Here is a 22,718-nt window from a genome sequence, read left to right on the forward strand (position 1 = left end):
GTTCATAAATGAGCGAGTTCTGAGGTAACAAACATACAAAAAAAAAAAAAAATTTCACGTCGAATTGATAACCTCCTCCTTTTTTTTGAAGTCGGTTAAAAATAACACTCAACCGCATGAAGGAAGGAAATTATATACAAAGTGTCAAAGTGATTTGAATAATTTCTTTGAAGCGGCAAATATGTTAAGCGATATGGGTATAAAAATATACGATGGCATGCTGTCAATTTTATTATTTTATAGTTTACCTGAAATTTACGAAAACTTTACATGTGCTATGGAGAGCAGAGATGAGCTACCGAACGTTGTAGTACAAAAAATTTAAATATTGGAAAAGGCAAGCTCAAGTGCCAGTGGAACTCAAAATATTGATGGAACCATGTATGCGAAAAGAAAGGTATTTAAAAAGGACTCAAAAACTAAGAAACAAAATACGAAAAATAGTGGATTTATGTACAAATGCTTCAAATGTCATGAATTTGGACATAAAGCTTCAGAGTGCAAACTGTACTTCGCATTTGTGTAACGATTTAGATAAATTTACTAATATTTTTTTGCATTTGGCAGGATAAAATAAACCTAACATCAAATATGTCAGAGGATATAAAGGGCGAAAGTGACGTAAGGTTGTCAGCATCTTCGGGCAGGAGGCTAACTTTTCAAAATACTTTGTTTGTACCAGATCTTAGTAGCAATCTGCTATCAGTAGCGAGAATTGCGAATAAGTCGTATGGTATTCATTTTACTAAATATAGGGCCTGTATAAATCATGTGAGTTCAGGTAATACTGTGATGACAGCCAAACGTGTAGGGAATCTTTATCTTTTTAAGGGACTAAGAACAATTGTGTTCTTATGCTGATTCAATCGATATAGTGACTTGGCATCAGCGTTTAGGTCACTTAAATGGTAAAGATCTCTTAAAACTATTAAACCATTGCGGATATAATACGAAAAGTGCAGATTTGAGAAAATTATCCAACTGTGAGATATATGCTAAGAGAAAAATGAGTTCCTTACCATTTTCGAGATCGAATGGACCGTGTAATGAGTTGTTACGAATTGACATTCCGATTTGGTAGGTCCTTTCAAAACGCCTTCGATTGGCGGAGCGAAATACTTCGTGACATTTATCAATGACAGTTCTCGATGGTGTGAAGTATATTTACACGGCTGGAAGGGTTCAGTTTTCACCGCTTTCAAGTTCTACAAAAAATACGCGAAAAGATTAACAGATAAGAAAATAAAATTCCTTCAATCTGACAACGGTGGTGAATTTTGTAACCGTGAATTTAATGGATTTTCAAAGAACGAGGATATTGAAAGAAGATTGACGATTCCACGAACTCCCGAAATTAATGGAGTCAGTGAATGCAAAAATAGGACTTTAATTGAAATGGCTAGGTGCATGTTATTGTATTCCGGTTTTTCCGTAGGTTTTTGGGCGGACGTTGTTATAACTGCTATGTACATACGTAACCATTGTCCGACTAGCAGCCTAGGTGGTGGAATCTCATTTGAAAAGTGTACAGGCACTTCTGTGTACTTGTCAAAGACACAAAAATTTTGGAACGAAAGCTTATATTTTAGATAAGACACTAGGAAAATATAAATTTAAAGCACGTGCCAGACTGGGGATATTAATCCTGTAAAAGGTTTTATATTAAATCATCCACAAGCTAAATTGGTTAATATTAAACCTTTAACATGCCTCCTTAATTTATTCTGCTACATAAGTATCACATTCCTAACAAAAAGTAGGCCCAACAATATTTATTTCATATTTTACTTAACTAGATGCAATGACATTTACATAAAACTTCTCTTTTTTTATGTTGTAACAAACGTGACCAAAACACTAAATAATAATAAAACCTGATCAAATCACATTTAATCAGGTAATTAAAAGATTAAATAGACAAGTACGTATATTACATTCCATTAGGTATTTATCGCTGATGCACAAAAGATTTATGACTGCATTTACGAAATGCATCAAATTGAGTATTAACGTAGGTACCTATTCACGCAATATTCTATTATAATAACGGAAAAACACTATTTTTTTATTTTATTTATTTCATCCTGTAACAGCAAATATATGAAAAATATGCTTTCAGTAATAGGAGCAGATAACGCTATTTTTTATTCTGGTAAGTAATTAAAAACTATTGGTGCATATCCGTAAGATTTTTTGTGGGAAATGTACTTTGTTCAATTATACCATCCTTATAATAACTAGCCAACTTTATTCTATGTTTGTATAATAGAATAACATACATTAGACCTTAATTTATCCGTGTGATATTAACGAACATACTGATATCACCAATCTTGATGGTAATTAAGGCCCCTTTGCACACCCAAGACATTAAGGAAAAGACAAAAATTAATTACCCACTGAGGTAAAATAATTTCTTGTGCCTATGACATTATAAACCACATGGGGGCATCAGTTAAACATATGGGTTTGACTCCACACTATGATATGTAGTACAATTACAGCCCCGAGGCCCTTAGGACCTACGAGAAACTGTTAATCCTTTCACTGATAAAATTGTATCATATTACATTAATTTGCCCTCATGTGAAATAATGGAATTTTTATAGTGATTTTGAAATGGACGGCATTAGTGCTGTAAAGTGATATTATGGTGATTAGACAAATTTGTAACGGGAAAGAACTTTCACGCGGACGAAGTCGCGAGCAATATCTCGTATATTATAGTTTTTAGTTTTTTTATTTAGCTGTTAAGCCTTTCCCGTTTACACTTCCCTTAGGAGTATATGAAAAAATATGTGTTTTCTGTATTCAAAACTTACATATTATATAGGACTCGAAAAAACTAATCCGCAACTCGTGACTTCATATAAAATTACATTGCGATTGGTTCATCGCTTCGGCTTCTACCCTTGAGGCTTCTAAAGGGTAGTGAAATCATAATAATTTGCCATGCTCAATAATCACTCCTATGGTTTAGACTACAACCTGTCTAGTAAAACTACAATCTGTCCAACAGTTTATAAATTGCCATACAAATATTCCATTCTCCATTAAAACAAACTACTTACGATAAAATTCATCAAAATCGTCAAACGACTCAGACAAACTCTTGTTCCGATTTATATTATTTTCTATTTAATGCAATCATAATATTATAATCGTTGGCAATACTTAATTAAAAAAGATTTTTTGATACCGAAATACTATTATTATAATTATCTCAACTTACATCGATAATTCATTATTAATGATCGTGATATTATGTTCAAGAAAGTACTTAATCATATTATTTACTTGCAAAAATTGCTGTATTCAAAAACGATATAAAAACTATGAAAATAATATTTAATATGCCTAATATTTGACCAACATCGCTTCTCTCTATGCGAAAATAATTATTTAGAATAATTTTGACATAAAATATAAATTTTTGCATCGCTTCTTTGCGTTCGCAGCTGCTACACAAGCGTAGACTTTGAAAAACTATAAATCAATTTCAGAAAGAATCTCAGGAAAGAATGCTATATCGCTGATTCTTGACGCCTGTTTGTGGTTAACGCTTGTTGTCAATCAGGCAGCCGCCACGGCAAAACCAATTAGAGAAATTTATTAAATTGTAAGTAATCGTACAAATCTCACTTACCCCTTCCTAATAATACTTAGGGTCGCCGCATGTTTTTATAAGAATTTAAGTAGGGATTTAATATAAACCTTCCAAGAAAATTTAAAGAATCATTGCCTCCAAACCGAAAAATTTACTTCAAATATACTCCGACATGAACAACATTCCCGCATATAAATGTGTGTTTACCGCCATTTTCAATAAACGATTCCAATCGCTTTTTTCGATCTATCTCAAATTTGGACCAATCAGAGCAAAGTTTTCTTTAACATTCTTACAAATGAGTTATTTTGATTGGTTCATTCTCGGAACCGGATTGAAAGTTGAGATTGGGATTGTTTATTACAAATAGCTGATTAGATGTTCAAAACAATCTATACCAAAGAGTAAGTTTATTTTGTCCATTAAAATACGTTTAATCTTTGATCTACGGAACCACAAAAATACTTCGACGACACAAATTCTAATTATTGTGCGCAAACCCTTATTAAGCACAATGATGAAATAGCTTCATTGGTAATTGCTAGTTACAATTACGCTAACTATAAAACGGCGCAGTGTGCGGAGGAAAGTTGTGGATGCGTACGTCTCAATAAATTAGTTCTAAGTTATAATATTCTGTTTGTGAAGATGGGTTGGATCGAGAGAATAAAGGGAATCGTTTTGAAAAAGTCATTCGATTTCGATCGACCTGACATTTGCCTTTATAATTTTCATCCGCAGCTTCGCATTTTGTTTGCTCTTAAGGGAATTTTCTTCAATAAACAAAATTCAAAGCTCAGGTCATTTTTCGTACTTATTAGTACTATATATTAAATACATATAATATGTTCTACTAACTCATAGATAATTATTAAGTATAAGAACCTTTTGTTAGATGTTGAAATAAACTATTCAATGTGCTCAATTCATAATATTTAAAATATAAAGTTTATATTCCTGACTCCGTTAATATATCTAGTTAAGCCCTCAATTTTTCTTCTACAGGTTTATACTACCAACATATTTCAACCTGCTAACTATATTAGGTATGGTTTTCGAAGGCATGTTCGTCCACAGGGGCCTCACTATAAAAGACTATTCATTTGCCATAGAAAGTTTCCTTTATTTTATTATACTCACCTCCACGCCACTAATATACTCATGCTTATTTTACCACAAGGATAAGATCATACAACTCTTAAATGATATGAATGAAGAATTTAAATTTGTTTGCAGCTTGGGACCAAGACATCGGTAAGCTGGAATTTTTTTGCCCTATTCATACTTAATTATTCAAATTTTTAAGAAGCTACTGTTACAGATATAAATACTTATACAGCCTCGCTGCTCCTCTTCGCAGTGTGAAAATATTTACTCTGAATAACAGTTGCACTAATACCATTGATTTCTCTGGAATAAATTCTGCCAAACGGTTTACGCACGATTAGCTTATAAACATCCAAACATCTTCACAAACTTTTATATCAGTAAACAGTAAGACCTAATTATATTACTATTGTTTCAGAACGCCCTTTCTGAAGGGTCAACTTCTGATATGGAAGCTATGTTATGCTTGGCATGTTCTCTCCATTTCTACAGGAACAATGTTCATGTTGTTCCCAGTTATGGCTTTGGTTTATCAAACTTTATTCGTGACTCATACTGAGAACACAATCAGACCTCTAGCTTTTGTTATGTGGTTACCCAACGACGATCCTTATAGGACGCCGAACTACGAATTATTTCTTTTCTTTGAAATGAATTACTGCGTGATAATAGTGCAAACTTTTGGCGGTAAGTAACGGACACAGTTTATATTTTATTGTCTTTTACGCCCGAAATTAATAATGTATCTGCTATCCAAGACTGAAACGTATCTTAGATTGCCGACTATCTTTCGATTGCTTTCCTACCGGCATGCCAATATCTTAACTCGCCTATGCTTGCTTACCTTCAACGATAGATCGCCGGCAATCCTTTCCAGATGCGTTCCCTCCTGACCATTCCATTTCATGCAAAATATTCCATTCGTAAAAAAATACTTTTTGTATTTTCCATACCAACTATTCGTTTTAAAATTTTGCCCAATTGCTAAAAATAAGACGGAGTAATAAAAAAAAATATTTTATGCATTTTAGCCCTCAAAAGAAATAATTAATAATTAGTACATGTCATATTTAAGGTACAAACTATTTAATGAGTTGAAATGGAACGTGAGTAATGTGGTTGCTAACATATTTTGACACTGAAGTTTAATAACATTGTTCATAATATATTAATAAATCTTTAAAGGATTTAGTTTTTAGTATGAAGTACGCAGTAAACTCGGTGCCATATAATAATTGGACTCTGTACACATTATCCAGTGTTATGGAACAAATTACAATTCCGTTATACATAATTGTTGCATAACTTTAACCGTTTACGCAGCGCACGAAACGGAAGCTCTCAAAAGTAATCAATTTTACCCGTTTTTGGTCCCATTGGTCATGGTGTGATGATATATACCCTATAATAGCCATCCTCGATAAATGGGCTATCCAACACTAAAATAATTTTTCAATTCGAACCGGAAGTTCCTGAGATCAGCGCGTTCACACAAACAAATAAACAAACATACTCTTCGGCTTTATATAATTATAGAATAGCTAATGTATGGAAATGTTGCCTGTTTCTATGATTTCTATGATATTAACTTTTAACTAATAAAACTATGTTAATTTGTAATAATTGTTACTTTGAATTACAAATGTAGATAATCAATAAAACTAAATAGCAGTGATTACAAAGGTATTTTATTTTACTAAGTAAAGAAGTTATTTATTAATGCTGTTCTTCCTCCAACATCTTGATTCGCTATATTGTTCTCATAATTAATAATATCAGCAGTTGATAACTCCACTTCGGTTGGAATTTCCTCTAACCTGTGATTCCGACAAATATTGTGCAAAACTGCAGTTGCAATTATTATTGCTTGAACTTTAGGTAAAGATAAACGCAATGTCAATGCAATCACAGGGAAGCGACGCTTCCATGTACCAAATGTCCTGAAAAACATAATATAATTATTTCCTATGCCTCAGCAAAAGTTGATGGAATGGAGAAACACCGTAGATCCTGAAAAAAAACGATGCAATTGCCCCTTGTTAGTACCTATCTAATAGTTCGGTAGGTACAATATTGTTTTGTAAATAATGTAATAAAAATTATTTACCTTGTACATAGAAGTAACACGGATATACGGCATCAGTTTAACTAACAATGATTGGCAAGCAGATTTCGAAAGCCTAATCTAAACGTGAAATCAAACTCATCCAGGATCTGCATGTAGTTAACTCTATTCATTTCCCGTGATGAAGCGCAACTTTCTGTTTCACTATCAGTATTGCTAGTCCCTCCAAATCATTGTCGTCACTGTCACTAGAGAATATGGATATTTCCATTGCCTTTTCGTTTCCCTTAAAATCAGTGTAAGCGATATTCAAAACATATGGAGTAAACTGAGGAATTGGTCCGATTGGAAAATGCGATTGTTTACAACAGTCAAATCAAATGTCAAAACGGGTAGATAGAATATTGGCAAGCGTAAACTGTCATTTTCAAACAGAGTGTAATCTATGATCTGCAATCCGTCCTCTCAAAGATCGATTATTGTTAGAGATAGCTTACTCAATCAATGGATTGGTTATTGGCATGCTTTATCCATAAAAACGAATGAATTATCAATCTTAGATAGCATACATTGGATTAAGATTGGTTATTAATTTCGGGCGTTAGACGTGTAGTACGTAATCGATTGTCGGATTGCGTACTCATAAAGTGGTTTTGATTATAAGCATGACTATCCTTTAAATTCAATAGACTCGTACTATTATATACTTCAGTTTCAAATTCCACCAGTAACGTTACTTCAGACATATTTAATAACATACATACATCTTTGAAAATGTATTTATCTATTACTTATTACGTAACAAGTAACATCATTGCGGGCCTAAAAGTAAAAATTACTTATACACTTATTTTTTAACTCTTCAAAGGTGCGTGATGGACCTATGTACGTAAAAACTAACAGTTCCGTTGATATATATTTTAACGTTTTGTATTATTTTTAGTGTACATCTATATATTATTTCACTTACTGCTACACCACTATTTCATACTCGACATGATGATATTAGATTTTGAAGCAATTTTTGATGGCTTAGACGAATCGGTAGCTGCTTTACCATCGAAGCACCCTCGGAGACGAGAGGTGCAGCTGATTTTAAATGCACGCATCAAGAGGATTGTCACTTGGCATAATTCAGTTATCAAGTAAGCAAACATAATGACCTCTAAACGGAAAACGGAAGAACAGGTTTGCTATGTTCAGTGAAACAAAAAAGGTGGATTTCCCAAGAGGAAACATCTAACTGAGTCTGTGAACTTTATCGTACTAGCTTTAGACGCGTTATTAGAACGAAGTCAACACTTTTCTAAGGGTTTTGAATATCTAACAAGAAATTATGACATATGTTAAGCTTACAGTAAGACAACTGAAAAAAGTATAAACACCATTGCATAATAATAATATCAGCCCTGTATTATATACTGTCCCACTGTTGGGCACGGGCCTCCTCTACTACTGAGAGGGAATAGGCCCTAGTCCATCACGCTGGCCTAGTGCGGGTTGGTAGACTCCACACATCCTCGAAAATTCCTAATATAGAATTTCTTAGGTATGCAGGCTTCCTCACGATGTTTTAGCAAGCAATAATTCACATTTTTAAAAAAATTCAGAGTTGTGTGCCCTTGTTATTTGAACCTGCGGACATTCGTCTCGGCAGTCCGTTCCACAACCAACTAGGCTATCGTCGCTTTCTAATTGCATAATATTATATATTCAAACATAAATTAATAATTATAATTAATGTAGGTTCTTATTCATTGTTTCAGAACAATTAATACTATGTCAAAAGTCTACAAAGTATCTCTAACTTTTCAAATATTATTAAGTTCAATTATGATGTGCCTCATTGGATATCAAATTGCAGAGGTAAGTGTCCTATTATTTTTCCTTTTTTTTTCGATGTAAAGTGTTTAACATAATCTGCTAAGCAATGATCTAAATTGAACTTTAGGTGAGTTCCTAATCATCGTGTAAAGTACCTGCGTATATTTGTATAACGCCGTCGTTTGGACCAAGCACAATGGCGCATCCGGAGCAACATCACGAGAGGTTTTGTGTCAGCAGCGATAAATATACGGGAAATAGAAAAGGTGCCTTACAGTGAGTAGTGCGACCACGCAATGCCGTTTGCCGCACCGCTCACTGCTTAGCCTATTTTCTTAGCTTGGACCTCAGGTTTCGGCCAGTTCCAATAGGCGTTCCTAGTAACAAATAAGTAGGCAAATTTTTGATGATAATTACTAAAGAATTCATTAAAAAAATCATAAGTTCTGTCGAGCACCTCAGACAAATTACAGATTTCGAGACATTGTGTTAATAATTAAAAATCGTCGTTTATTGTTATAGCATAAGCGATACAGTAATTTGTATTTATTTCGCCTATATGATTTAATGTATTTTGTCGTCATATCAAAAGTTAAACTAAGGTTATCGTTGCATAATGGCTCTTCATTTTTTGTTTTATCTCAAAGCGTGACGAAGTCGTGCACGTGCGATGGTGACGTTACATCGCTAAAAGACAAAAAGCTCTCTATAATGGAATACACTTGTTGCCACAAGTCGTACAATACACGCGACAGTAAAAGACTTTTACTTATATTATGTGCTTCTTGTAAGCTAAATTTCCATGTTGGCTGCGTTTTTCCCAATAAAAAAGATTGGTTGCCCGATGCAGATTTAAAATCTAAATGGGTATGTCCGGATTGTTTTCATGCACTACCAAGAGATAATAGCGATGACGCCTCCGTGCGTTGCTTCACCAAATCTCGTTTGGTTGCTGATTCATCAGATAGCACTAATAATCGTCTACGTCAAGCCATAAAGATGACGATACAGAACACAAATTGCAGGTCAGAAGTTCGTGAAGCTATTGCTGATTCGATATTCGACATTACAAGAACTGAAGAGTGTAGTTGCCACACTTCGAGAGAGTGTTAAATTCTATGGCGATACCTACGACAATCTCATTCCTAAAATAGATGACTTAGCGAAAAAGTCGAATATTATTCAAGAACTCTCTAAAGATATTGAGAGTCTACATGTCAAAATACAAAGGTTTCAAAATGAACTTGATAGCAAAGATCAGTGGGCTAGGCGATCTAATGTGAAAATTGTAGAGATCCCTGAAAAGAAAGGAGAAAATATTATTGAAATTTTATGCAAATGTGCGAAGCTAGGTGATTGATTACCAACTGAATCCAATAATGCGGTATCTTATCCCCTCGGCCCATTGTAATCGAAGGTAAAAGAATTACACCCGCGTTTACAAACTTTAAACCACGAGAACGAATCATGCAAAATTACTTGAACGCAGAAATAAGAATATGCCAAATGTTTAACTTATAGTTTTCTTGCAGTAATTTTCGGTTTGTTTACGAACTAATTAACCTTAGGAGTGATGAGAAGTCAAAAAAAAAATGTAATCTACTTAATGGCAAATTTTAAAAATGTTCCACCTTGCTGTCTTTTAAGGCTGATTTTAGCCAAAATAGCCCCCATGAAGGACTATGTTTTTTTAATGAATATGTAAGTTGAGACTCTGGTGAAGTTTTTGACCTGCCTTAGAACCACGAAGTTACCTGTTTAGTTTTTTTAATTTAAAGAAGAAAATTTAAGTTATAATTCATAGAACGTCAGTTTTTCACGTTACTCCAACATAAATTCATAATTTTCATTAAAGTTACGAAGATAATTGTTTTTAGCAAAAAAATACAACTAATGAAAATTTTATTGCAATCAAAAAATCTTGAATAAGTCTTCTACTTTTTTAAAAAGAAAACATTTAATTCTCAAAAATTCAGAAAAATATTCATAACGCGAAAACTATGAAAAATCACGGAACACATGGGATTGATTCGGATACCCAAAGCGGTGCTCTACAGTGGCGAAGCGTCCATACAAGCCGATTCCCACCGGCTTCCCTTTTAGGTTTTCGGTGATACTAAACAATATATTTAATAGGTAAATTTAAATTTAAAACATATCAGACAATGGACAATAATTATAATAGCTTAAATTATTAATTAATGATAACTTAATAATGACATCTATCGGCCATTAGCCCGTTGTTTATTAAATTGAATCGATATCGATTACTTATTTTAAATAACATTAGGTGGCGCACCTTGTATTTAGTTCCCCAGAAATTTCGTTACCAAAGTGAAATTGTGACGCCACGGGCGCAAGGTAACCCGCTGTCAAGCGGCTTAATGTCGTAGTATGTTTTTTAATATAGATGGCAGCACTTTCTATGACTTTCTATTCCAGTGTTTGTCGAAATCACGCGGAAGATATGGGCAAAGGTAACCCGAGCTAGTTCGGCTTCACGTTAACCGACTTTGTACTTTTGTTTCTTTGTCCTTCAAACGTCATAATGTATTATGTTACTAAGTTGCGGTGTTTGTAAATTGTCATATTCATTTTTTGATAGTTCTGTGATATTTAGTTACCAGCGCTTTGTTTCTTTAGAAACTACAAATAAAAGTGTATTATAATGGAAATAACTAACTACTTTGTGATCAGTTAATGTTTACCTTTACGTAAGTATATTATTAGTATGTGATTTCACATATTAGTATTTAGATGGTTAAATATTTGAAGTACTTAGATCTGAAAGATTTGATTTCAGACACAAAATGTTTGTTAGAAGAAAATAAATATTGTAACGCGAACGTAAGTTACGTACATCTAAACCCGGCTTATAGCACTGTCCGAACCGAGCGTATGCACTATGCCTCGTTCCCGTACCGTCCCCTCCGTCACCGCACTCCGCCCGCTAGCGTCCGGCGACGACATTCGAGAACGGGACACGCGCGCGCGCTTATGTCGTATGGATAATTTAATCGTAATAGCCCGTTTTATGTTAATTTTTTTCTTTAATATATGGTTGTGTTCCGAACCCCGTGTTCTAATTGACATCCCAACACCCAACATGAAGCATTTCAGCATTACAGTGACGCCCAACTTGCGGGCACAACCATTTTGTAAATTCGGGCGAGTCCATTTTTCGACTTCAAGTTTCGTCGTCAGGCGAGCCCCGGCAACAGATATTATGCCGCCTAAACGACACGGGAAACAGGACGACTCCCCAGCAGTTGACACAGATGATGAGCAGCAAAGTAATGAACCGGTAATGACAATTACTGAGAGTATGCTGCAAGCGCTTGTCGCCGGCATCACGCGCAGTCAAGCAGAAGCGAATCGACAGCTTATGCAGGAGCTCTTCTCGAACAGAGACCAGTTTCAGACACCGAGTACACCGACCCCTCCGCCGGACTCACACGCCGCGAACGGAAATTTCGCGAAGTGCACGGCGCGCTTCGACGGGTCGTAAATAAACATAGTACGATGTCAATCCGCAACAAGATCCGGATCTTCACTACGTGCATTAGGCCGATCATGACGTACGCGTCACCCGCGTTCGCGCATATACCGCCTGCTCGACTTAGCGTCTGCAGGTGTTGCAAAACAAATTCCTCCGACGAGCACTCGGTGCCTCGTGGTACGTTCGCAACCGCAACCTCCACGTGGACACCGATATGCCCACCATCAGGCACTTTATGCACATGTCCAGCAGACGCTACTTCGATAAGGCGGTCAATCATCCGAACCCGCTAATTAGGCTCAATTCGAAATACACTCCTTAAGACCGCGCGAAATGGAGAAGGCCGCGTTCCGTTCAAACCGACCCAGAGGACGATATAACTCTGGCAATCCGCCTCAAGCACGAGCAGCTCAAATACTCAACACGACCGCAGCTCCGTCCTCGCCGCTGAGGACCCCGCCGCGCCCCCCGTTCTCCCGGCCTTCTGATTAATTAAGTTAGGTCGCTTGCACACCTCTCGTGTTACCCATAATCGTTGATGTCTCCAACATCTCTCAGTGGCCATCCTGAGCCGAGGCCGTGACCCTTTAAAGGATCGCCCTCAGCATGGTCACTTAAGGGCTCGCAGTGCCTAAAGCACTCACCCGCAAGACCGGTGTGTTTATATAAGCTGGCCCTGTCAGGCTAACAAACGTATGTCCGTAATGAAAAAAGAAAAAAAAGAGCGATAACTACGAGCGATATCGAAGCGAATACAGTGAATTGAGTGTAACGCAGTATTTGTGATTAAGTGAAATTAAGTGATTTCGTGCTGTGTTGCAATGTTAATTCACGTGCTGCTGTGTTGGTGTAAGTGTGTTTATTCAGTGTTTTAGTAGTAAATAAAGTGTTGTGTTATTTAAAGCCCAATCGGTATTGTCATTGTCTATTGAGAACCTTAGCACGTAACAATATTAAGCATAGGATTTCTAAAATTTAGCATGCTGATACTGACTGACCTTTACGGTGCTTATAGTGGTGACCAGTAGCAGACTCCCCGTCCGTATAGGTCGCGGTACGTCGCGTTGCCTGCACGATACACCTCGTAACGGCGAGTATCCAAAACATGGTGTATCCAGGCGCTGCACGGGACATCTTCCCGACCAGGTGTGCCTGCGCGCTCACGCGGATAGTCACGTAGACCACGGCGCGCGAGTGTACCTATGCTAAGTTAATTGTTAAGTGCATTAAAGTTTACGCTGCAATAAATGGACTCTTATTGAAAGTGACCTACCCCGACTATATGCTATAATTTTATAATTCAGTTATATACCCAGCGGATTTGTATTTTTTAGAGCCTGGATAACGGAGTTATTGACTTTTTATTCATAATGTTGGGCGTTTGTGGGTGCATGCAAGTATGGGTCCCGTGTTACCTTGGAACTCTGTTAAGAAATAAGGTAAGTAGATAATATGTACAAGGATGCCATAGGGTAGCCAACTTAATTTTTTTCTTTTATTTATCAATCACTCTCACTCTAAACTACTTACAGAATTAGATTGATGCACATAGCTTGTTTATCTATACAGCACCCTATGTTCAATTGGAAGAAAATTACTACCGTATTAAGTCCCCTAGCCTATTTATATCGACGCTGGAAAGCAAACACGTAGTAAGTGACATGTACAGTATTTTTTTATTGCATCATTGGAACAATGATAAAAGAATATAGAGAATGACCGATATGGTCACGTGACATGCGGCACTTTGAATGCATAAAATGGCGCCGACTCCGCCCCTTACAATAGTGATATGCTAGTACCGAAAATTTGTATCGACATCGAAGAATTAAAAGAGAGATAAACAAGCCCAAAAAAAAGATCAAATATAAAAGGGGTTAGGGTCTACCGTAATATAAACAAACAAACAAACTGAAACTGATTTTTAAGTAACAATTTTAAAGAACTTACTTGTTGTGACAAACATGCAGTTGTGTTTGATTCATTTTGTATATTTGTATGTTGCACTATCCCTTGCTAAAAAATTAAGTTACAAATTAAGATATTTATTTAATACATGATAAATGGAATAAAATAGCGTAGCCAGTAATTATATGATTGGTATTATTTTATAATTACTTATTATGCTCTTTGATCACGCACAATGGCCCGACTTTTTTACGGGCTAAGTGTGGAAAACGGAGCCTATAACCATGCTCTTTGATCGAGAAACAAAACTATGTCTCAGCCTCAGAACAATGATAAGCATAGAAGTAACTCTATGACATTTGAGCGTACTCTGTCTTAGACAGCAAGAAATTTAATTATGTTGCGAACCCTTCTGACATCTTATCGATATCGATAGATGCGTCGTCTATCGGCTATGGTAAATTCACAGACCTGCTATAATAAACACTTTTCGGCCAGTCAACTACAAACCGTTGCAAATTGCTATTTTAGATAAAGGTTAAAAAAAGATATCAAAACCCTGATTTGGTATTCAAGTACCAAATGAGGTCTGGGTTTATAAAAACACACGTTAAGAAGCTGTTAAATTACAATAAACTATAGTTTATTGTAATTTAACACCTGTACTTAGTTCTATAGAACTAAGTACCGGCTTTCTTCGAACTATATTTTGTCCAATTTTCATTTGCTATTTACAGCAGTTTCCATGCCTTCCGGAATGACATTCACACAAAAATGGTTTAGCATTTAGATTATTAAATTAAGAAAATATTAGATATTTAGGAAGGAATGGAAACCGCTGTAAGTAACAAACAAGAAATCGGCCGGAATTTCGTCTAGGAGAAAGCCAGTACGCCTTCTGTTCTTTTCTGACTTTCTGAGAGATTAAAAGATACACAAGAGGTGTGATTTGACAGAAACTACTAAAATGGAACATTAAAATTAAAACAAAGCGGTATCATTCGTGTCACATATGTTTGTTAACTTATTTTAATGTTAATAAAACTTTGACGAAATGCTTAGAACAAACACGGTGCTGTTTTTTCTAATGCCAATTGGGACGAGCTATGGCAACGATCTATTTTTGCCTCATAGCATCATCTGTGGGGAATCTGCAATGAAACACACTGTGAAAATCAGATAGTTTCCTCCACCCCAGCTTTCGCGCCTTTCCAAGTGGCTTTTACCACTACACCACCGTATATTGAAAGTAAAAGGCAATTTATGCAAAATAGTAAACTACAATATACTAACATCTATGTTATCGACAGAATATGCAGCACAACACTTTTGAACACGACTACGTAATTGGTAAAAATGAAAAATACTTAATAATTACTGTATCGAATGGCCAACTGCAGATTATAATATGACTACAGCATAATACAGTATAATTAATAACACTTTTTGCACTTATGTACAGGGTTTATGCAAATATATTAGGTTTTTTGTTTACTCACCGATGGAAGCTGATGATGTCAGTTTCATTTTCTTTACGAGAAGAATAAAATTTACATCCCACAATAACGCAGGCCATTGCTTGCTCGTAGGGCTATATTTTACTTAAACAGCACTGTGTATTTATTAAATTAACAACAAAAATATTACACAACATGTAGCGAATTTTGAAAAGCACGCGCTGAAGTATAACGTAACTAAATTCTGTGGCCGCGTTTGTGACATTGTTTTGAGATTGGCAAGTTGGAACATTTGACATTTTATTTGCTTTTTAATTCGGCATCGTAAAGAGGACCAAAGGCTCAGAACAATGACAAGCATAGAAGTAACATTATGACATTTGAGTGTACTCTGTCTTTGACAGCAAGAAATTTAATTGTGTTGCGATCTCTTCTGACATTTTATCGATATCGATAGGTGCTTTCTCTATCGGCTATGGTAAATTCACAGACCTGCTAAAATAAACACTTTTCGGTCAGTCAACTACAAACCGTTGCAAAATGCTATTTTAGATAAAGGTTAAAAAAAAGATATCAAAACCCTATTTTGGTATTCAAGTACCAAATGAGGTCTGGGTATATAAAATCACTCGTTAAGAAGCTGTTAAATTACAATAAACTATAGAACTACCGGCTCTCTTCGAGCTGAATTTTATCCAATTTTCATTTGCTATTTACAGCAGTTTCCATGCCTTCCGAAATGTCTTTCACACAAAAATGGTTTAGCATTTAGATTATTAAATTAAGAAAATCTTAGAAATTTCGGAAGGAATGGAAACCGCTGTAAGTAACAAACAAAAAATCGGCCGGAATTTCGTTTAGGAGAAAGCCAGTACGCCTTCTGTTCTTTTCTGACTTTCTTAGGGATTAAAAGATACCCAAGAGGTGTGATTTGACAGAAGCTACTAAAATGGGACAATAAAATTAAAACACAGCGGTATCATTCATGTCACATATGTTTGATAACTTATTTCAAAGTTAATAAAACTTTGTCGAAATGCATAGAGCAAACACAGTGCTGTTTTTTCAATGCCAATTGGGACGAGCTATGGCAACGATCCATTTTTGCCCTCATAGCATCATCTGTGGGGAATCTGCAATGAAACACACTATGAAAATCAGATAGTTTCCTCAACTCCCAGCCTTCGCGCACGGTTTCCAAGTGGCTTTTACCACTTCACCACCGTATATTGAAAGTAAAACGCAATTTATGCAAAATAGTCAACTACAATATACTAACATCTATGTTATCGACAGGATATGCAGAACAACACTATTGAACACGACTACGTAAATTGATAAAAATGAAAAATACTTAATAATTACTGTATCAAATGGCCAACAGCAGATTATAATATGACTACAGCATAATAAAGATTAATTAATAATACATTTTGCACTTATGTACAGGGTTTAAGCAAATATATTAGGTTTTTTGTTTACTCACCGATGGAAGCTGGTGATTTCAGTTTCATTTTCTTTACGACAAGAATGAGATTTACACCCCATAATAACGCAGGCCATTGCTTGTTCGTAGGGCTATATTATACTTAAACAGCACTGTGTATTTATTAGAATTAACAACAAAAATATTACAAAACATGCAGCCACTTTTGAAAAGCACGCGCTGAAGTATAACGTAACTAAATTGTGTGGGCGCGTTTGTGACATTGTTTTGAGGTTGGCAAGTTGGAACATTTGACATTTTATTTGCTTTATAATTCGGCATCATAAAGAGGACCAAAGGTAACCATTTGATAATTTTAAAGTGTACGCAAGCCAACCTTAGCAACATAATATTTGTCTCGTTCTTTTCAACGGTTTTGGCCTATTTGAAAAAAAGGACAAGTATATGAGGGTAATTTAGATTCCTTCTATGCTTGTTCTTGTTCTGAGACCAAAGGTAACCATTTGATTATTTTATAGTGTACGCAAGCCGACCTTAGCAACATAATATTTGTCTCGTTCTTTTCAACGGTTATGGCCTATTTGAAAAAAATTGGATAAATATATGAGGGTAATTTAGATTCCTTCTATGCTTGTTCTTGTTCTGAGGTCTCAGCAAACTAAAATCAATGAGCGTAAAGATCTTTATGTTGTTTCTTTTATGTTTCATTGGTTATGCAATAACAATTCTAATTTTATTCATAGAAATATAATAAAGTAATATTACTATTAGGTGAAGTAAGTATAATAATCGTTACTATTTTACTTACTGGGAATATTGTTGGAAAACAGTTATCTTGTACTCGCGTTAATTAAACGTGTGGTTTATGCATTTCTCATCAAAATGTAAAGAACGAATATATGTATTTGGTGTAGGATTCCAATCATGTCGCCTTATATTCTCAATCCATTTTGCCCTGGTTTTTAAATTTTTTGGTAATCTAAAAAAATATTCTAATTTCACTTAGTTTGTCGTTCTGGATAATACAATATTGATGAGTGCTCTAACATTCTTTCAAAGATAAAAACCGTAACTGATAAACGGGCGTCTGTTAAAATATCGATATTACAAATTTCTAAACAAATCCACCCATCCCTAAGCTCGTGTGTAAACAAACATAATGATTTTAATGGATATAAATCACGCCTAAAAGGGTCCAAAGCTTAACAAACTAGATCCACATATAATTTTAATAGATAAAAACACATCCAAAAAGTAAATATACAAAGATATTTACTAATTTTCGGTAAAAACAGTTACTAACCTATGAAAAGATATTTCGGCCTGTCCTCGTTATATTTAGTCATTGCATTGGAATTAGAAAATTAAAACACGTCGAATGGTTATTTCAAGTAACTGTACGATTAATAATAACAAAAAGAGGATTTTTTAAATTTACCTATTTTTTATTTTTCTGTAAGTAACAAAAATACTGTTAATATTTTTTGTTATGCTTACGACAATTCATTCTCTATAAAAAATTAAACCTATAATTTACATTATCAGTAATTCCATATCCAGTGCTGATTACTACATTGTTGCTGCTCGTAAAATTTGATTATTTCAGTTTACACCGTTTAGTGGGCGATATTTTTAAAATGGTAGTGTTTACTGCGCTTTGCACGGTATTCAGTTTTTATGGTCGAGACCTTTACACTATTTACAAGGATCCAATTTAACAAGTAAGTTAGGTTTACAATACTACTAAAGCTTGTAGGCTTAAGCTCTGGTTTCCTAGAACAGCGGTACCGTCATTAAAGCTCTGGTTTCCTAGAACAGCGGTACCGTCATAAAGCGGCAGTAATACAGCGGTGAATGACGTCACTAGAACGTCGTTTATATAAAATCAAATATCATGGTTTCCTAGAGAGCGGTATTTAACACCGTAACGTCAAAAAGCGGTACCGCCATTTGCATGACGACCGTCTTGTCGGTGACGAATAGTTCTTGAACGTTTTTCTCGATAGCGGTGAAGCCATTCTTGTATGGTTTGTAACTCAAATCATCTTTTATGTGGTTAATTACGTAATCTAATAATACTGGTGTTAGGCGAAAGTATTGTCTGAATTTCTCATCATTGCTTTGTAGACGGCAGCGTACTAAAATCTCAAATACACCTCCTGTAACAGCTTTGATTAAATCATCTTTCTCCATACGACTATATTCCTCTTCGGATGATAGCTCATACTCTAAGTAAATTATTAATGCTATATCAAAGTCGTCCTTTTTTCCCCTGTATCAGATACGTATTGGTGGCCGTAACGGTGTTGGAACTTTCCACGTCTTGTCACCGTAAAAACGGCCGTCTTTTTGCATCCAAATATTGCGTCCGTCATATTTCGGCACCGTTATTCTAGGAAACCAGAGCTTAAGCGGCAGTAATACAGCGGTGAATGACGTCACTAGAAGGTTGTTTATATAAACAAAATATCATGGTTTCGTAGAGAGCGGTATTTAACACCGTAACGTCAAAAAGCGGTACCGCCATTTGCATGACGACCGTCTTGTCGGTGTCGAATTGTTCTTGAACGTTTTTCTCGATAGCGGTGAAGCCATTGTATTGTTTGTACCGGACGATGAACGAAATGAGTTCCAACTCCAACTGGAGCAGCAAGGACGATGAAATTTTAATAGATTCCATACATAGTGCATACCCATGAGTGGGAGATGCGTGCGAGTACTAATCTACTAGTGCTCATTCACAAATCGTAGCTCCTTCTCCAGAAGGCATTCATTTAATTACAATGGATGAGCATCCAGGCAGTCGTTTAAATGATGACGCGAATGTCATAGTAAACAAAATTATACATAATTACTCAATCAAAATATATGGACCAGCGGGTTTTTTATTTCACGATTTGGAAGTTGGTCCCACAGTAAGAGAACTCTCTTTCGAGATTTAAAGGAATGTTGTTACACTCTGTATATTACCCCAACAATTACGCAAGTATTAACCTAATGCAGTCACGTTTACAAGTCAAGAAAGCCAAAAATCGATTGACTAGATCAGATCTAGTAACATTTTTACTTCCGCCTTAGCTGTAACCACTGCTGCCCTAGCTTAAATTCTAGTCTAACTACGGCCTTGAGCTCATACTCTAAGTAAATTATTAATGCTATATCAAAGTCGTCCTTTTTTCCCCTGTATCAAATACGACTTGGTGGCCGTAACGGTGATGGAACTTTCCACGTCTCGTCACCGTAAAAATGGCCGTCTTTTTGCGTCCAAATATTACGTCCGTCATATTTCGGCACCGCTATTCTATGAAACCAGGGCTTTAGCACATTGCGGATTTACAAGTCATGATGGGCGCCACCGCAGAGATGCGCGGATTGTGAAACTGAAGTGTACGGACGATTTGTAGAGAAAATTTATATACTGAAAAATAGTGAACGAGAAAACGAAATCGAGTATAGGTTAAGTAAGGACAATATTACTTATCTTCTTACAACTTTTATTACTTGTGGAATTTTTGTTACGCTAGCATTGTAATTGTTACCGAAATTATTTAGAATTTATTTATCACAATAATTATTCTTTCTAAAATCTTGGCTGATAATCTCGCTAAAATATACAAATTACTCTTTTAGATGGCAACACAGCGAATAAAGTGGTGTGGGACCTTACGAGATGGTTTTGTATATGAAAAAAAAAACGAAAATATCTAAGATAGAGAAATACTCTCGAAGAAAAAGTGTATAATTACTTATAGATCAAAATAGAAAATTAGTTATACAGAATAAAAGATTTATTTAAATAAAAATGAGGATAGTACTGCCAAGGAACAGTTTTCTACTTCCACGTCATCAATTTAGAATAAAAATTAGGAAACCCGATAAGTAATTATTTAGTTGCAACCGCCCAGTTCATGAAAGAATTCTCACCAAAATTAGAACAAATTAATAAAAAGTATACAACATAAATAAACCTAAAAATATGGTCCATCATCATAGTTATCTCATCTACTAAAATATAATGTTATTCTGGGTACACATGAACAAAAATAGCATTCTTGGTATGACGAGTTACGGACAAACCATTTAGGTAGGTAATTGACCTTAGAGTATTTTTATGTAAAAGGAATCGCGGTGATATCCTGATAACAGAAACTGTAATCATATCGTACACAAATCCAATATCGTGACGACGTTTCATACCTTAGAAAAGAACTTTTTTAATGATTAACTAAAACAGGTTTGTACCACTATTTCACAGAAAACTAGCATAAAGTGTAAACGTGTACTTTGTTTTTGCACTTCGTGTGATTAGTGAGATTTCGTAAGCCCGAACGATCCAAACAAACTTTATTCCAACATCCCGTGACACACTTGCTCATTTGTTGGCCCGTGCTGTAATGAAACTAATATTTATTCGCCACTATACTAAGCCATTGAAATAGAGCATAAGAAGTAAAAACTCTAATTATTCTTGGAATACGAAGTCGATTGGTCATTGGTAAGTCGTCGTAACCCAAATTGGTCAGATCCTCATCGGGCCATCTAATTATTTGATTAACTTGCACGTTATTTCTACTGCATCATCTCCTTACTAACGTAGAGAGGTAATATAGATTGTTCTTTATCTAGCTAGGATACATTACATTTTTTACAGTTTTCGATACACACACACTATGTGTATTTTCAACGCACATATCTACATATTATTACGTTTGCGCGTAAAAAAAACTTTTCCCTATATAATGATGAATGGTGATCTTTGATGGTCATCGCCAAGGCCGTAGGTAGGGGGGGGGGGGGGTATTAATAATAAATATAATATATAACAAATGCCGTACTTTAAAATACTAATGCCCTACCTTAATAATCAACTAAATTTTACTTAACTACTCAATCAAAATAATATATGGACCAGCGGGTTTTTTATTTCACGATTTGGAAGTTGGTCCCATTGTAAGAGTTGTTCGTATTAATAGGTGGAATAACCCCGTTTCGAAATTTAAGGAAATTTTTAAACCTCGTTTGAACAAGGACATATTTTCAATGTCTTTTTAAGTTGTTTTAAAAACTGTGGTTAAAACCAAGCATTATTAATCCATCTTCATTCAAGGTATTATTTTATTTACGTACCATCAAAAATATAAATGTAAAATATAAGGCCCAATCTAATATGATGATAATGTCTCAATTACTGTTTGAGCTGTATTAGTAAGTAAACAGGGTTTCTAGTTATGCTAAGGAGTTTTAATAAAGGTTATAGATTTCTAGATTAAGTTATAGGTTTATAAGGTGCGTTGGGGTTAAATCGGACGCTTTTTCGACGTGTTAAACAGTCTCCTCGAATTATTTTTTTACAAGAATTCCATAGAAGTTATCATAATGAATCATTAACTTAGCTATATGTTATTAAATATACTAAATGGGATATATTTTTTCAATTCCTTATATATATAACAGTTAATGTTTATAAGGTTTTAAAAAAGTACCGTACTTTTAGAAATGTTTGAGAAAGATAGGACCTTCACAGGTATAGTTCGGACTACTCTCTAAAACCGTTTATGTTGAAGGGATGCTAAAATCCATAAAAAGAGTATATTTTGATCTAGATAGTCATTTATAAACATTCAAAAAAAATTATAAATTGCGTAAGAGATTTTTAGAAGCGAACTTTGTTTTTTTAATAGTTCTAGGCATACGATCTTACCCCTCATGATTGACACTGTAGATATTTTTAAAAATATTCGAAGAAATAGTACATACACATGTAAATAAATAACAAATAAACAAAATTAATCATTCACCTGAGC

The 22,718-nt window shown here is 35.0% G+C and overlaps 2 protein-coding genes across 3 annotated transcripts in view; both read left to right on the top strand.

Moving 5' to 3' along the window:
- LOC115456418 overlaps window positions 1–22,718 on the top strand; it is a 344,631-nt gene that overhangs the window by 201,594 nt on the left and 120,319 nt on the right. The window lies entirely within an intron of this gene.
- Window positions 4,182–22,718, top strand: part of LOC115446890 (odorant receptor 4) — a 29,470-nt gene continuing 10,933 nt past the window's right edge. The window contains exons 1-6 of the mRNA XM_037440587.1: window positions 4,182–4,407; window positions 4,613–4,861; window positions 5,133–5,401; window positions 7,723–7,924; window positions 8,546–8,645; window positions 13,437–13,541. Of these exons, the coding sequence (XP_037296484.1) occupies window positions 4,256–4,407; window positions 4,613–4,861; window positions 5,133–5,401; window positions 7,723–7,924; window positions 8,546–8,645; window positions 13,437–13,541 (1,077 nt within the window). The 5' untranslated portion in view covers window positions 4,182–4,255. The remainder of the gene's footprint in view (window positions 4,408–4,612; window positions 4,862–5,132; window positions 5,402–7,722; window positions 7,925–8,545; window positions 8,646–13,436; window positions 13,542–22,718) is intronic.

Source organism: Manduca sexta, chromosome 20, assembly GCF_014839805.1.
Source record: "Manduca sexta isolate Smith_Timp_Sample1 chromosome 20, JHU_Msex_v1.0, whole genome shotgun sequence".
Taxonomy (NCBI): domain Eukaryota; kingdom Metazoa; phylum Arthropoda; class Insecta; order Lepidoptera; family Sphingidae; genus Manduca; species Manduca sexta.